The sequence below is a fragment of the Rhipicephalus microplus genome, chromosome 4, assembly GCF_043290135.1.
Source record: "Rhipicephalus microplus isolate Deutch F79 chromosome 4, USDA_Rmic, whole genome shotgun sequence".
In the NCBI taxonomy this organism is placed as follows: Eukaryota; Metazoa; Arthropoda; class Arachnida; order Ixodida; family Ixodidae; genus Rhipicephalus; species Rhipicephalus microplus.
In genome coordinates this window covers 160783295-160801550 of record NC_134703.1, presented here as the reverse complement: position 1 = coordinate 160801550, position 18256 = coordinate 160783295, and the positions used below count along the sequence as shown (strand labels likewise).

The window sequence follows — 18256 nt, the reverse complement described above, 5'->3', positions numbered from 1 at the left end:
TTAGCTGCGGAAGGACAACAGTTGTTGTTGTAGTCGCCTCTGCGGGAGCCGGTCCCTGGTTTGCAATAGTGGAAAAATCCAAGCGTCGGCCACTGCGGATCTCCGTTATGTCGTGTTGTACCCCGCACCACCACCAAATGTCACGGGGGTAAGAGAATGAATGCAATAAATATATTTACAAAATATACAGGGAGAGTCAGAGGCAGCTGCAGCTAAGATGGAAGAACAGCAGCAGCAACAAAACGAGCATGGTCGCTTTCATCGTCTTTGTCGTCTATTATGCTCTTTCGTTGCTGATGTCGTGTAACACAATCACGCTGCAAGGTGCACCCCAAATATGAAAAGAGAACAAAAAAGGAAACAAATTATGTGCTTGACGTGAAAACCAAGCGGGACGAACACTTTAAAGCCACAGAGGCCCAGGCAGCCACACGATCGACAAACAAGATCTAAAACGTGAAAAACTAAGAAAAGAATTATCAGAACAATATAAAGCACAGATTAAAACTATTGAAAAGAACTGAGCTGTAGGTAACTTATTTTCTTATTTGAGAGTGAAATGGAAGGCCTTGTTACACATTTGTGCCCCAGCCTCTGAATTTCGGCGGCTTCTAAAATTTCTCTTACATTTTGTTCGCCATTCCTGGTTGGACAAATTGTACCCTCAAAGTGCGTGGAGCTGCCAATGTCTCGGCAATGTATCGCTAAATGACTACGAGCGACCGCTGAGAGGCTAAGCAGGTGCTCTCTGAGACAGGCATTAAGACACCTGCCCATCGGTTGAAGATTGTACATGCCGCATGAGAGTGGCGTTGACTATACTACTCCTTGCTCGCACGGCATAAAGGGACGGCGGTGTTTAGTTTCGTGTACCTCCTTGTTCTCAGGATGAGCGTTCACCGCTCGGCACAACCTGGAGAGCTTTTCAGGGGCCGAAAACGCCACCCTGATGTCGCAACGCTGTGCAATCTCTTTCAGGTTGTGTGACAACCTGTGCATGTACCGCACCACAACAGTCCTCTTCTTTTGAGTTGGCACATTGCTCTTGCATCCGGTCCGCGCCTTTCAAGCCTCTGAGCATGCTTTCCCCAACAGCTAAATAGCACGTGGGATGGGTACCGTGCCAAAGCCAGGTGCTCTGTTTCCTCAAGAAAGCTTGTGTCAATAAAGTGCTCACCCGACTTACGCAAGTCGGTTGTGAAACAAGCTCTACCCAATGCCCTTCTTACAAGTTTGGAGTGCGCGAGTCGCATGGCAACTATGGTTTTCCTGTGCGACGCTCATACGAACAACAGACATTTTCGGGCTCTAGTATTAGCCTGAGGTCCAAAAAGTGGTGGCACGCATCTTGTGGCATTTTAAACATCACAACAAGCGGCGCTATACATTCATGCAAAATATTCAGCACATCATTAGGCTCTGGTTCAAATTGGGCATTCTCCGTATTGAACAGTACCAGATAATTGTCTACAATTGTGAATACTCGTGCGACAGTAGTCTGCTGTAACCACTCGGGCAACACTCTCTCTAGACTGGCCAAGTCCAAGTCGTTGAGGACAGGCGCTACTGATCAACCTATACATACACCGGTCCGCTCTAAATAAAAACAAACATCCCCACAATTTAAGAAAGTTGACTTGAGAAAAGTTGAAATGGCACGTACTGTCTTGTTTACGTTGTGGCTGTGAATAACATGGTACTTTGGGAAAGGTTAGTTTTGGTTTATTGAGCATGAACGTCTCTTCGGTGCACCACCTTTCAAGGACCGATAAGAAAGGGGGAGGGAAACATTTGCAATAAATAGACTGTAAAGTTTGGCAGTGGTGCCAGCCAACCACCACCGAGCCCAACCAGTGGACGTGGCAGGAGATGCTGGGCAAGTCCTGCCGAAGCCACCTGTACTGCGCTGCTATAACCTAATATGGAATAGCCAAGACTGGCCATCCACACAAGGTTAATTCTTGCTGCCGAGTAATTCGGAAGTAAACAGAAAAAAAAGGTGACAGGAGAGATAAAAAGTGTCAGAGAAAGAAGAAGAAGTAAGGAGGGAGAGCCAAAATAGGTGACTGCCGATTTCCCCTTGGTGGGTCAGGCCAGGGGTGCCATCTAGGTGAATCCAGGATCAAAGGGGTGTGTTGCCTCTGCCGGGGTTCCTCAAAGGGTCAATCACCCGACGTCCGCTCAACCCCTAGGATCCTTCTTTTCCCTGGACAAGGCAAAGCCAGGTACGGCTAGGTGAGGGAGAGAGTCGAACCCCCCTCCCCACGTTAGCTCGGGTCCGTGGTGTCGCTACACACCAAACGCCTACTTACGCAGACGCCCCTGCGGTGTATCGATACCTTTATCGAAACGCCAGGAGAAATAAAAGTCGTAGTTGGCTAATAGATAGATAGATAGATAGATAGATAGATAGATAGATAGATAGATAGATAGATAGATAGATAGATAGATAGAGAGATATAGATAGATAGATAGATAGATAGATAGACACCATCAAATTCGCCGAAATCCGCTAAGAAATGCTTCACAGTTAAAATATTTTTATGACCTCAACATGAATCCTGAGAGAGGTGATTTCAAAATTCTGCTAATGCCTAATTTTATGATCTCTTAGCTATAAAACATTTCTGTTCGAAGGAATGCCTGTTTCTGTAAGCTCATTCCTGTTTATTAAAGCCCAAAGTTCTTTATTGGCGACTAATATATATGTTAAAAAGATATATATCTTGCACGTGAGCATATTATGTTCGAACTTATTTCAATATACTGCCCCCCAGCATTTTTCGCAAAAAAACAAAATACAAATGATAAAACGTGCTATGGCGTATTTCACTATACCTGTATTGGGCATCTGGTGTTCTTTGCAACACACTATACATCTGAGCAATCATTTTGCGTGGCACCTTGTTTGTGAAACATCGCTGATTTTCTGCTTTGTACTTGCTTTCAATTTTTTTCCTACAGTGTAATGTGAATGGCGACACTGACCACCGTGTGCTTATAATCTAATGGGCACGTTATTTTGTGTGATAATCTCTATGGGGCGGTTATTTACAATCATGTAACGTGTTCGTTTTTTTTTCTTCTGCATGTCGGGCTCTGTCCCTCAAGCCTCCAAGTGGCTTTGATAGGCCTGGCCTATTTTACTGCTTTATTTGAAGAAATCTAATGGATATATATAATATTTTTTTAAATTTTTGACTCCGCTGTTGCTTCTCGTACTGTGTGACGTCAGTGCTTAAGTAAAACTAGAGGCCCTTGCATCTATCCAGGCACGCTCAAAACTCACAACCCTTCTGTAACAGACCGGACTATCTGCTATCAGCATTCGCCCTAGGCGATGTCATCTTCTCCTCCTCTCCACCGTTTTGTGCGCTTTACGTTCCTTCCTTTTCTTTCTTTCCTCCTTCCCCGCTTTGAGCACGGCTACTTAAGCCCAGCAAATAAACGGCCAGGGGTCTTTCGTTATGGCGAGGCCCAGCCACGTGTTCATCGTCGTCTTGTCTCTGAGCTAAACGATACATGGTGTCAGAAGTGGGGTACTGACGTTCGAAATGGACCTCGTCAAGCCCCCGGAACCGCTGCAACTGTCCGGCAACATCACAAAAAACTGGCTGGTACTCAAGCAGAAGCTGCAGCTGTTCATCACCGCTACGGAACTGGAGAAGCCCCGCCCATCGGCCGTAAAAGCAGCGATTCTTCTGAGCACCGCGGGGGACGGGGCGCTCGAGGTCTACAACAACTTCTCGTTTGCGGCAGGTGAGAGCAAAGAAGATTATGACACGTTAGTGCGGAATTTTGAAGAATATCGTGTCGACCAGGGTAATGAAGTCTACGAAAGGCACATTTTTCGACTGCGCAAGCAGGAAGAGGCCGAGCCCTTTAATCGGTTCCTGTAACAAGGTACATGCCCCCGAGCGGTGCCCGGCGTATGGAAAAACATGTTATGCATGCAAGAAACGAAATCACTTCGCCGCATGCTGCAACAATGCGCGCAGGATAAGCGAGGTTCACAAAGCCGAAGAAAGCGATGAAAATTTTGGCGGATTGGATGGTTCGCGGAAAAATAGCCGGTCAGGAGATACAATTCAAGGTAGATACCGGGTCTCAGGCAAATTTGCTGCCCCTAACCCTGTTCAACCGAATCGCCCACGCAAGCACTCCGCGAAAGAGCGCCGCTGTCCTCTCCGCCTACAACAGCAGTACAATCAAACACGTTGGCGTGGCGACTGATGATCTCAAGATAAACGAAGCACAGCATTCAGTCTCGGTCTTTATCGTGAAAAAAGGGGCGCCAAGCCATCCTTGGCTTAAAGACATGCCAGCAGTTTGGCCTGGTACCGGTGACGGTGGACGCCGTGAAGGTAGGCGATGGGCAAACGAAATTCCAGCTTGCATTTCCTGACCTCTTCAGCGGCACCGGCTGCGTCAGGCGACCCTACAAAATGGTGCTACGAGAGGATGCCGTTCCAGTCGTGCAGCCTGCCCGCAGAGTACCCATAGCGTTGAAAGGACGCCTGCGACAAGAACTGCAACGAATGGAAAAGGCCTCAATCATCGTCAAAGTGGATGAACCAACTGAATGGGTGAGCCCCCTGGTAGTTGTGCACAAGAAGGATGGTACCCTTCGCATTTGCATGGACCCTAGAGCAGTGAACAGGAGCATTAAGCGGGAGCACTATCCTATCCCTTCAAGAGAGGACATAGAGAGCGAGCTGGCAGGAGCACAATATTTCTCCCGGCTCGACGCTAATTCCGGCTTTCATCAGATTCCTTTAGATGAGGCCACTTCACGAATATGCACTTTTGCGACACCATTTGGGCGGTACCGTTTTTTGCGTCTGCCTTTCGGAATTTCCTCAGCCAGCGAGGTGTTCCAGAAGACTCTAACAGAGATGTTCGAAGGGCTGCCGGGAGTGCGCGTCTACGTAGACGACGTTTTAATATGGGACGACTCAAAGGAAGAACACGACGAACGCGTCATCGCAGTACTAAGGCGGGTGCAAGAGGAAGGGCTGACATTTAATCCAGCTAAATGCGTGTTCGGAACCACGCAGGTTGCATTCCTTGGCGACGTTATCGGAAGAGACGGAATTCGTCCGGACCCCGATCTAATCGAAAGCGTCCGTGTCATGCCAGCCCCAAAAGATAAACAGGGTGTGCGCAGATTACTCGGGGTTGTGAACGACTTTCGGAAATACCTACCAGCTTTGAGTGATAAAACGGCGTTGCTGCGTAGCCTGGTGAAAGAAGCATCGGTGTCTGAGTGGACAACAGCCCATGAGCGCGAATGGAACCAGATCTGCGCAGCGCTTGCTAATCCTACATTGCTGGCTCTTTTAGATTAAAAAAGAAACACTAAGATAACTGCGGACGCCTCAGGAACAGGTATTGGCGCTGCCTTATTGCAAAGACACGGGGATGACTGGCGCCCAGTGACCTACGCCTCAAGAGCGCTGACGCCGAGTGAAGAGCGATACGCCCAGATAGAAAAGGAAACACTGGCAATTGTTTTCGCTTGTGAAAAATTTCATCAGCTCGTGTATGGACGAAGCATTACGATAGGAACTGATCACAGGCCATTACTTGCGAATGCCGAAAAGAACATTGCAGATATGCCGCCCAGGATACAGCGGTTTTTTATCCGTCTTATGAAATATGATTTTTTGTTGCAGTTTGTACCTGATAGGGACCTGTTACTCGCAGACCTGCTGTCTCGGGCTGCACTACCAACTGGCGGAGGTGACCAAGTCGAGGACGTGGACGTCCATACAACGCAAGTAGTCACCAGCATCATAAGCAAAGCGACTATGTTGCGGCTGCAGAAGGAAACCCTCGAAGATCCGCTTCTCAGCCGCACCATGAAACAAATGGAAGATGGCATGGCAATAGACGGTGTACTGAAACCGTATGCGGAAGAGCTATCCGTGGTCAATGGAGTGGTGCTAAAGGGTTGCAAAGTTGTGGTGCCTAAATCAATGCGTGCGGAAATTCCTGAGCGAATTCACGATGGCCACTTAGGTATGAACAAGTGCAAAGCTAGAGCCCGTAGACTGGTTTTCTGGCCGGGAATGAGCAGTGACATTGAGCGATGAGCGCGAACGCGCAGCGTATGTCAAAAGTACGCATACAGTCAACCGAGTGAACCCCTCCTGCTACAGCTAACGCCCGACCGACCGTGGCATCGCGTAGGCATAGACCTATTTACACTCGCTGAGAACACTACGTAGTTGTGTTTGATGCCCATTCTAACTTTCCTGACGTCGAGAAACCCTGAGGTACCACGGCGGCGGAAGTAATCGACAAGATATCTGCTATCTTCTCGCGATACGGCATTCCCAACCAAGTTTGCACCGACAACGGGCCTCAATTTGCATCGCGAGAGTTCGCGTCCTTCGTGCGCCGATATGACTTCGAGCATATCACCTCAAGTCCAGAGTTCCCACGATCAAATGGCTTAGCTGAAAAGGGGGTACAGATCATGAAGCGTATTCTAAAGAAAACCCACGAGTCCCGGGGTGATGTATGGCTTGGTCTGTTGGCTTATCGATCTTCTCCCCTTGACAGCGGTCACTCACCCGGAGAACTACTGCAAGGTCGTCGCCTGCACGCCACTCTTCCAGAATACAACGTCGACGGAGGCATACCCGTATGGAAACAGCGACAGTCTTCCCGAGGCAGGCCACTACCACCCTTGGAAGCCGAAAATGTGGTCCGGATCAAACATGGAAGCTGGTCACGCCGAGCGAAAGTGGTACGAGAGACTGCACCACGATCCTACGTGGTAAGAACGGAAGACCATGGGCTCCTGAGACGGAACCGACAACACTTGCTGCGAAAGGACGAAAACTTCAACGACAAGGTCAGCCCCGAGGGTAATCCGAACCCCGACGCGAGGCCCCCGACGAAGTTCAGTGATGGACACCGCGGCAACATCACGCCGGACAACCCACTGGGGTGTCACCAGGTGCAACCAGCTCAGCCAGAAGAAGATTATAGCGCCACCATTTCTCCACACACTCCAGGAAGCCCACTGGCTGGCCTGCGCAGGTCAGGACGCCAGCGCAGCGAACCGAAGCGCCTTCACTATGGGCCATCCTTCCATCAAGTAAATGAGTTCAAAAGAAATCAGCGTTTTGAAAGTGTGTAAAGAGAAGATGTAACAGACCGGACTATCTGCTATCAACATTCGCCCTAGGCGATATCGTCTTCTCCTCCTCTCCACCGTATCATGCGCTTTACGTTCCTTCCTTTACTTTCTTTCCCCCTTCCCCGCTGTGAGCGCGGCTACTTAAGCCCAGCAAATAAACGGCCAGGGGTCTTTCGTTATGGCGAGGCCCAGCCACGTGTTCATCGTCGTCTTGTCTCTGAGCTAAACGATACACCTTCCACATCCGGCGCCCAACAAAGCGCAGACTAACTTCATTCAGAGTTATTTCTGAGTACCTTTTTCTGTCTGCTTTCTCCCTGGACTTTTGGTGTCTTCCAAAGCTTCTGGCATCGTGCTACAGCGCAGCTTAAGAGCGGTGCTGGTCTCTTTCGCGGCACCAGCCAGAGTCTTATTCCGTGAGCCAATAGCGGTGTTCCGCGGCAAATTGGATGAAGCGTCCCTAAAAACGCCGTAATTTTCCCCGACCACTGGAACTTATCATTGCCGCCAAAAACATTTTTTTTCTCGAACAATTTCTCCGCGGTTCTGCCTGGAATAGCGCTTTCTTCGTTTAGTGTCGTTGCGCCGCCCGTGGTGCAATCTTCTCTTCGATCCTCGAGTGCTTACTGAAAAGGAGGAGGTTAAAATGACTTCTCATCAATCAAGGCCAGATGGCATTAATGGCAACGGTAAGAGGGGAAGGAGAGGAGAGCACACGGAAAAGAGGCCCGTGGTAGGGGTAACAAAACGGATCTCAGCGTGCTGTGTTTTTTTGGCCACCTGCGCTAATGTTTTACGCGAAGCCGACGGTGTAAACATAAAATGTGCGTGAAAGCAAATATTTCTTCGCGAGCCTAATGCGCATGGTGTCGACAAATCGTTACGTCTAGTGAACGCTTGTCGTCGGGCTGAGTTTTTTCACTGATAGCTGGAAGGAGCACGCTCGGGCAGTGAAAGGTAAATAAAAAGAGCTTTTAAACGACACAGGAAGCGTAGAGATCTAAGAAAGCGGAAAGTTTCGTTGAGAGGCTCGTTTAAAACGAAGCGGTTAAGGAGTGCACTTTGATGGCGAGCTGCGATTCATGCTTTCGCTCCAAACGTGTCGAGTCGCAGTCACTTTACGGTATCTTCTTCGGCTGCAGACGCTTTAGTTTATATTTTCAGACAAACCGAGCTGGGCGTTGGTACTTTTGGTCTTTTTCTTTCCATCTCTCTTTTTTTGCGCTCTTTCTCAGTGGATGGGGCAGTGATGCTCCAGTGACGCTTCAAAATGAAGATATACTCAAATTAACTCAACCAGTTGAATTTATTGTGTAACATAAACTTGAGGCGACTTTTAACAGACGTATATGCAAGTACACGAAAAGGTTCACCTGCAATACATTGCAATTATTATATTTCATTTAAAATAGGTTTTTAAGTTGATAAGTTTCCTTGAGGCAAGAAACAAAGAAAAAAAAGAAGAAAAGAGAGAAAGGAATGAGGAAATAAAGGAAGAAGGAAAGAAAGAAAAAAAGAAATGCCGTTTGCGCAGGCTCTTATAAGTTTAGTATGCGACGCCACAGTAATGCTTATCAACACACATTCAAACAGTTTAGCTCAATTTTTAAATTCTGTGGCAGCCGTGCTGATAAGCTTCACATGGTTTCGTCTTTCCATTCTAATAGAAAAATCGCGCAAAAAACGTATGGTGAAGTGTAAGCTGTGGGAGGGCACTTTGCTTTGACGCGTCTCTTGAGGATCACTGGAGTTTCGTGGAGCGGGCGCGGATTGCTGCTTTATCCAGTGGAACCCCGAAATAGGCCCCACCTGATCCTCTTTAGCAGTAATTACGGTATACGGCGCACTTGATGCAATACATTATTCGTTTATTTGTATTCTTCCCACAAATTTATTATTCGTAATAAACAAGTAGTTTGAGCTAGTTGGTCAAATCCGTCTTCATAGGAAGCGCGTAACTACACAAAGAGACAGCAACAAATACACTACATCAGCGCTCATGCATAGCCATGCATCTCTATATGCTCGCGATGTAGCAACACTGAGTTAGCGAAGGAGGCAAGACTTCCTGCACCGTTCTCCCTCCATTTCCCCTCACAAGCATGCACGCGCAGGGTCACTCAGGCAATTATAAATGTATTCGCTGCGTGCACTCTGCAAATTCTTGCTATATAGTAAAATCATCCCATTCATCGCTTGCTCTATTACCTCGCACAACGGATAAATAAGCGCATAAATTTTTTCGGGGTTATAACGCGCGCACAGAGTGAAAGTTATTTCAATTTGTGGTCTACCAACAATGAGTCAATTCCAACTCACTCACCTTTAGGTACTACTACACAGTGCGAGCCTTCGAAGGTTTTCAGCAAGCATCGTCATATTATCTGTTCTCGCGGAAACTTCCTTACGTGTCAGCCAAGCCTTATTGGCCACTATTTCAACCTTACCAATCTAAATCGCAGAAAACTGAATGCAGTGTCAGACTTTGATCACTCACTAAGCTGGATTCACCCCAAACTTATCGGCGTGCGACCTTCGATGAGACTAGTTTGCTAACTACCGAACAGCGCATCGACAGCGCAATTCCACCTTGCTGCTTTCTGTTACATCTGATTTATTTTTCGGCGTATCTTTACCCAAATAGAGCAGAGCCATACTTATTAAAGCTTTTAGCGAAGCCACGGCAAAACTTTATCCCACTGCAGACGAGGCTTACGCTGGGAACTTGCACTTTACACTAATAACGCCGTGATCACTAACTTTTAGGCACTTAGGATTTCTACACTTCAAGCAGGTCTTGTTCTCACGACTGGTACGTAATATTCATTATAGGGGACCACATTATTCTCGAAATTCACTCTCCCATAAAAGATCCCTACGATTTCTGTTTCCAGTCTTCTATTCCCTTACTGTGGCTTACAAACTCCATCACATTTCAACTTAATGTAAACTCCAAAAGTAATTTTGATCAGTACTGAATAATAATGAAAGCAAAAGGTGCAGTTCCTGCAATTCAAATAAGTAAAGGAGCATATTGGCTACACATTTTGTCAACAAAGGTAATTTTGTTCTTCTGTGTTAGCAGGGTTCTACCTTTCACGTACTGGCTGTAGCCCAGACAATAGTACCTATCTCGGTAAAATGAGCTACGTGGTAGTTCTTAGTTTCCTAATTAAGCGTGAAAGTGCGACTCATTATAAAGAACTGGGAGACCCTTAAGCTTCGCCTTTAAGAGTTAAACGCGAAGGCGAAATCTCGCCCCTAGTGCGTTGAAATGGCATTTCCTTGAAGGGGCATAAAGAGTGTCACAATGCCTCACAGATAGCAGCGCATTACCTAGCGTGTGCCGTTTACTAGATAAATGCTTCTGAATAGGCATAATATTTTTTTTCCGCTAGATGGACATACCTCTTTATTTTTAGAGCTTTTTGAAACTTTGTGTTTTTAGCGGCGATGGCTGCACTGTCCCGGTCTTTTTTGACGTAGTTTGATGGCCTCCTAAATGCGCCTAAAAATCGCCAAATGGGCTTGTTTTCTTCGTGACACCAGTCATACAAAACGTGTTAAGGAGACTTCTTCTACTACATTACATTTGTGTAGTGTTTTTTCCTGAAGCAGCTTTAAATAACATAGTAATTTGGTGGTAAAACACCTACTTGCCTCGCGAACGGCCCGGATTCAATGCTCAACCGTAACAAAAATTTCATTTTTTATCTTATTTCATTTTTTCTCTAGTTTTCACTCACGAAAAAACTTTCGCTCCCAACTAAAGGTGCCGACACTGACAGTGGAATTTCTGCAACACAAGCTTTCTGACACTATCAGTTATTGTTTGGCGGTGCATTAGTACCCGAGATGAGACCCGCGAGAGACAAGGTCACCACCCAAAACTCCACATTTTTTTACAGTAGAAAAAATAAAACATCTGATACAGTTTTAACAAGACTCTTAATACAAATCACAATACCGGGAAACGGAAAAGCTGAGAAACAGTAAAAAATGAGGAATTATAGTAGCGGCGAAAGCCCCAAAGTGTTATTTCCGAATTTTCTTTCAAAGGAACCGTGCAGCCTCGCCTGGCGTATTTTGTCAAGCCGAATCATAACAAGGCATCCCAAAAGCGCCTGCTGAGCCATGTCGCTTTCGGTGTTCTCCCTTCACGCAAAGCTCCATAACAAATCCAGCTTTGTTGTGGCCGATGAAACCATCGGCTCCGTAAAAAGGATGACTTCGGGAAATAGAAACTACTGTCGGAACTCATCACTTCTGTTTAATGCATCAAAAGTAATTTTCAGCAGCGGAGAGACGTCATCGACTCCATGTTTATAATGAAAATGCCAATTTAGGAGGTCATGTTTCTAGGTTTCATATTTTACATGTCACCGCTTCTCTGCCTTCAACCATCTTGCTTTCTTTACATTTTTTTCTCGCGACTTCTCTCGCAACCTACAATGTGGAAATGATGGCACTGTTGCGAACAAACAGAGAGATGTTCAATTCATTGTTTCTTATAGAAGCTTGTCGGGTCCAGCCAAAAACTACGTAACAGCCCGAAAAGCAGAACCAGGGAATGTGAAAGGGGTGTTCTACTGCACTGTTTGATAACTCAAGTTCCACTGCAAGAGCGAAGGATTGTATGCGATAAAATCACTTTGAAATGGTTTACGAGGCTACCTATATAGCAAACATGGCGCCTACACCGAGCGAAGGAACCTTGGGGAGGTCTACTGTAGGAACACATACCTTGCGATCACCGCACAACGCGTGAGGAGCTCCTAATTGATGAGATAAACGCAGAAGCACAGGTGACTACTCCCTGTAGGTCAAGAAACCAGTAGAGCCCATTACCTCTCGAGCAGAAAACGGGCAGGGCGACACCCCCCAAAGCACGCTCTTAGGCTCTTTGCGCCATCTCATCGGTTAAAGTGAGCAAGATACAGCCACGCCGAAGTGCCTCACAGATCCGGGTACCACCAAAGCGATGTGGTGCGTCTAAATAGCTCTTCGTTAATATGCTGGAGGATGTGTGTGCTCACCGCTATGTAGTTAAAGCGTCACCCCACCAAGCGAGGAGTTGCACGCCATGAATACCAGGATTGCTCATTACAGGCATGTGACATGAAGAAAAAATAAAAATGGGTGATTCAGGTAATGTATACGTCATGAAACCATCGTAGTCAATTCGTCGACGCATACCAAACATATTTGCATGAAAGACGAGCGGTAAGGAATCGCACGCCACGACATGTCAGAAAGGCATTGGAGGCGCTTGAAGCATAAATGGCCCAAAAGGCATTGTTGCAATCTCTTTATTATGTTTATCTCTATGTGGATAGCCTAACACGAATAAGACGACAGCATATGCATGCCAACTAGAATATTACCAAAACCTGGGTAAACGTTCGGTCAGTGTTGCATACGGGTGCGGATTGCTGGCGAACAGTTGAACGGCACCGGTGAGTACTGGCTATGGGTTGGTAATAAACTACATGATTAGCTTGTGCTGACTACTCTTGAGTAATGCCTTCTAACGTTAGCTATTTCTGGCATAATTTGGGTTCAGTCGCAGTACTTCTAATCCATTCAAAAAGGTATTGCGGGCTAGTTCATAAAGTGCATCAAAACGTGTCATAGCGGCAGCAGATAGCGACAACGAAGATACATTAGAACAAATGCTAACTTCAATCTAAGTGTAGTCGACTCGTATAACAGCGCAATAATCGTTATCCATCCCCAGCAATGCACGCCTGAACAATCTATAGCATAGTTTTGCCAAACCCCTTAAGGATGCTCCTACGAACCATGGTTCTCCCATCATCATCTTATCACACCATCACACTGTGTCATACTTCTCACATCATCACACTATACAGCGCATGTAATAATTGAAACCTTCTGCACTGTATTCACCATGAAACCTTCCGGTGACCTTTCCCATGCCCTTTCTCTATGCTACCCGACCATGTGAAAAATTGTAATTTATGCCAATCGTATTTCGAAAATAATCGACACATTGAAGGTCACTTCATCAGTGGTTAAAGATGACATTAACATAAAAGTATTTACGAACACTGAAATAGTAACAAGTGTGGTGTTATCTTATATTTCTCAACAATCACTCTCATCTTGATTGGTGCCCCAAGACTGGAAGGTAGGCAAGGTCATTCCAACCCCAAGGAGAGGTACCCTGTATTCACCCAAAAATATCATATCATTTTGGTCACAAATGTATGCTCTGAAATAATGGAACGCGTAATCTATTCCCGCATAGTCAACTTTCTCGTACCTCTTTATTTCATTTATAACAAGCATCATGGCTATCAGAAAAGTGTCTCTTGTGACACTCAACTAGCTTTGTTTATTAACGACATTATATGTAGCATAGATGTAAGTACACAATTAAGCACACTTTTCTTAGACTTCAAAAAACCTTTCGACAAAGTTCATCAACAACGCTTGTTCCTAAAACTTTTCTGTCTGAACCTTGACCCGTTAGTTTTTTATTGGATTTGCGATGTTTAGTTAACCACCGGCAGTTCGTTTACGCTATTATTTCTTCGTTTTTACGCCCCGTTATTTCAGGTTTGCCTTGTTACGCCTGAGAGTTCACACCGAACGTAGTTGCGTCTGCAAAGGCAATCTGTGTCAAGGCGAGCGAGCGAGCCCGCTTAACGCCAAATCTCAACGACATCATCAAGTGGCGATGCCGGTTTGTCTTACGCAACGCAGAACGAGCTCCCTCAGCCCACGGGCCCGATGAAGCAAGCAGCGCCTTCCAGTCTGGCGAGTTTTACGCAATGCGTGGCAACAACACGCGTTCTTGGGTGCAACCCAGCGCAGCGGCTCCGGATTTGAGGATGATGAGTCCATGACGCCACCCAGCGGCGGTACCTGCCTGGAGAAATCTGACATCATGGCCAGTGGCACCTCTCATTGGACGTTGGTGACGTAAAAGTCTACCTGGTTCCTATAAAAGAAGTCAACGTATGCGTCAGACAGGAGAAATCTCGCCTGTTCGAGTCCCTAAGCTGTCTGCCCCAGTGCGGAATGTGTAACGCCTCTATTTATAGGCTGCACATAAACCATGCCTTAACTCACTGTCGTCTTGTCCGCTCGTCTAGCAGCTCTGCGCAGAAGCAGTCGCGAGCTGAGAAACACACGCTACCAAACAGCTGGTGACCTTGGCGGCAAGTTCCGTAGCAGTGGCGCCTTCGGGATCGTGTTGGCGTCACGCCTTCGTAACAGCCTGGATGCCCGGTTCTAGGACGTTTGCTTTTTCTTATATACATTAACGACTTGTCGAACGATACTTCCTCTAACATTACACTTTTAGCCAATGATTATGTCATTTATCGTCCAATAAAAACACATCAGATGTTCATCAACTTCAATCTGATAATCATAAAATTGAAACCTGGTGCAAAACACGGTTAATGTCCCTTAACGCAAACAAAACGTCACTCGCCGCTTTTCATCACCGACAGTACTACTTATCTCCAGCATAATTCATTAACAACACTTAAAATTCATGCGCAATTCTATACAAGTATCCAGGGGTCCATTTTTGTTCAGATTTAAGATGGTCTCTTCACATAACGGACATTACTAACAAAGCAAACCGTGCTCTTGGCTGTCTGTGCAAAAAGCTTCATCTATCTCCTACCTCTGTCTAGCTAATCGCTTATCAGACGCTAGTAAGACCAAAACTTGAATATGCGTGTGCTGTTTGGAACCCTCATCAGAGTAACAATATTAAACACTTCAAACAGTGCAAAGCCTTGCAGCAAGATTCATCTTTTCAGAATACTCACATGAGTCAAGCGTAACCAAACTTCAATCACGTGCTAACTTCGCTAGCCTTTCGTCGCGCCACTGTATTGCTCGCCAGTGCCTGTTTTTCAAATTCTATCATGAATCATCTCGTACTCCCTTCGTAAAGCCAGCCCATTGTCACTCAGACCACATCAACCACAGAAAATCTTATCACCCGCCAAGAGCACCCACCACTGCGCACCTTTCATCCTTTTTTGTCAAGATCGTACAAGATTGGAATGGCCCTCCTCGTCAGGCTGTGCACCCCTACAGTATACCAACTTCAAAGCAGTGATCTAGCATTTACTCCTGCAATCCAATAGCTCACCCCTCATGTAAAAGTCATTCATTGGGGCCTTTGTGGTATTGTAGATAGATAAATAAATAAATAGGCCTGACTAGGCCCACTGCAGGCATCTCCCATTTTCCGCCAATCATCCTGGTTATGTCCTTTGTACTACCGCGTTATACATGCAAACTTCTTAATGTAATCTGCCCACTTAATTTTCTGTCTCCCTCTCACGCATTCCCCGTTTATTAGAATTCAGTGCGTTACCCTAATCACCAGCGGTCATCCTGCGTATGCGCTATGAATCCAGCTCATGTACATTCTTCTTCTTGATTTCGACGATAACCTCCTTAATCACCGTCTGTTTCCTGACCCATTCCGCTCTTTTCTTGTGCCTTAAAATTACAGCTATCATTGTCCTTTCAATCGCTCACTGCGTCATCCTCAATTTGAACTGCACTTTAGGCTTCCGTTATGTAAAGAGCCTAAACACCGGTAAGGTTCAGCTGGTGTATGCCTTCCTTTTGAGGGTAGCTGGTAGATTACTATTCATATTTTAAAATATTTGCTGACTTTGTCCTCCGCATTCTCAATTATCTAGAGTTTTGGCTCTCATAGTTTCTCTCAGCGGTTACAACCTGTCCTAAGCAAACATACTCAATTACGATTTATAGTGCTTCGCCATCTATCACAAATGGCTATTTTTGGCCGACCCTCTTTAAGTTACCTTAGTTTTACGCACAATTATTTTCAGACCTAATTTTCTGCTTTCCGTGTCTACTTCAGTAATCATCAGCTGTAATTCAACCCGTGAGTTACTCATGAATTCGACGCCTTCAGCAAATCGCAGGTTAATAAAGCACTTTCCATTACCTCTTATTAATAGCTCTTCGGAAACTCAGGCACTAAATACATGCGGCAAAGCAACGGCAATTAGCATTTTACGAATAATGTCTCTCTGAAATACACCCTTCTGCATTGGCATTACGTAGTTTTCATTATGGAGGACTCTGGTGGCTGCGTAAGCACAGTAAATTTTTTCCAGTATGTTTCAATAGGCTTCGTCGATGCCTTGATCCCGCATCGCATGTATGGCTGCGAATGCATCGTCCAAATAAAACGCATTTTCGTAATGTTTACGATAAACTTTGGTTGTACGTTGCGACTTCTCTATTACCTGATTCATGGTATTATTTAGTCTATTGTTGAATATACTGCTCGAAATTTTGCTTCTTAAGTTGGTTGATTAAAGTGTGATTTTACCTAATTCTATTGCCTAATATTTTTGTGAATAGATTGGAAACAACACACAGTAAGCTGATCAGCCTGTAATGTTCGAGTCCGTGACATCCTCTTCCTTATAAATTAAGATGGTGTATGCATTCATCCAAGAATCTGATACCCTCCCAGTCAAGAGACACTTCTTTTACAGTGTGATCAGTTTTCTAACACGATGTCTCATCATGTTTTAACAGGTTTGAAAGCTTATTCTCACCGTCCCCTCTTTTTATTCCTCTTAAGCTTTCTTTGCTTCCTCTCTTTACTGCTGGCAGGCCAGATTTTTATAAACAATCACTGTTTCCTGTGATACCATTTAGGTGGTGTAGGCTGCTGTGCAGATCTTTGTAGAACTCTTTTGCTACGTCAACTACGCTATTCATAGTGGTTGTGATCTTGCCTATGTTGTCATTTAATGCACACATCCGAATATTGCCTATGCACAATTTTGCTTATTGATCATTCTACAGTCATATTTGTCACCTGTCCAGGCAGCTGAAGTTTGTGGGACCGCCATCTGGTAAAAAGCAATGGTTGGCAGGTTTGGGTACTGACCAAAGTATATTAGTATTGCTACGGGAGGCGTGCATCTGTTTGGCTATAACAGCGTCTCAAATCGCGTTGGAGTGCCTGAAGGAAAATAGAATAAGCCAAGTACTAGCCATCTTTCTCACGCAGCCTCGGTCTCGGTGAAGCGCGTATACGTTATGAAAATTTTTCTCACAGCACTGAACGCGTAGTGCGCCACCGTAATATTACCGCATATGCACTCTTCAGCTGTTGCGTTAATACTGCACTTTCCTTGTAGAAAATAGGAAATGCCGGGAAAAGTCGTGTAATATGAAGATGAAGGGTAATTGTTACCTCCGAGAGCCTATTGGTGATGGTTGAGGTAATTATTCGGGTAATTGGGTGCAACAAATGAAACACCACTGTCCATCCATTGCATACAGGCCCACAAATAACTGGAACACGCACTCTGAGCCAAGGAGACGTGAGCCAACGAAGCGGTAATGCACGACGGTATTTAATAACACGGCATCAAAATTGCGAGCCTTATCGATGATGACCCTATTCAAGCCTATCGAAAGATTCAGAAATGATCTAGAAGGTTGCCAGACCTTCCGGCGCAGTTCGCGCAGTTCCCCCAAAGACGAGTGTTACTTATCAAATTTATCATGTCGCCGACGCATTACAACCCTCTATATATTTCACAAGTCAGAAATGATCTAGAAGATTGCCAGACCTTCCGGCGCAGTTCGTGCAGTTCCCCCAAAGACGAGTGTTACTTATCAAATTTATCATGTCGCCGACGCATTACAACCCTCTATGTATTTCACAAGTTTTTTGACTCTCCCCTTAATCGCTCTCCTTACATTATCCCTGCAGCTCACATATCTCATCCACCGGCCATGCGCTTCAAGTTTTTCGCCCACGTGCCAATACTAAAACGTTTTCTGCTTCTTTTTTTTTCCAGAGCAGCAAAAGACTGAAACGGCCTTTCTCACGATATCGCCACAATCACCTCTCTATCAAGCTTCATGCATAACATTTCAATTGTAACTTTACTTTGATTATTGTGACACAACTATAGATTGTATGTTACCCGCCCCTTATGTAATACCCTCTCGGGGGTCTTTAGGAAAATAAAAAAGAAGTGAAAGATGAATAAAACTGGACACATAGACCCATAGCCCGGTTTTATTTAAAGCTCACGCTGCGAATTT

General features: G+C 45.5%; 1 protein-coding gene across 1 annotated transcript in view; it reads left to right on the top strand.

The window, feature by feature from the left end:
- The first annotated feature begins 4445 nt into the window (after window positions 1-4445).
- Window positions 4446-18256, top strand: part of LOC142814443 (uncharacterized) — an 84639-nt gene continuing 70828 nt past the window's right edge. Inside the window, exons 1-3 of the mRNA XM_075893202.1 lie at window positions 4446-5057; window positions 5676-6021; window positions 6624-7108. Coding sequence (XP_075749317.1) covers window positions 4446-5057; window positions 5676-6021; window positions 6624-7108 — 1443 coding nt within the window. The remainder of the gene's footprint in view (window positions 5058-5675; window positions 6022-6623; window positions 7109-18256) is intronic.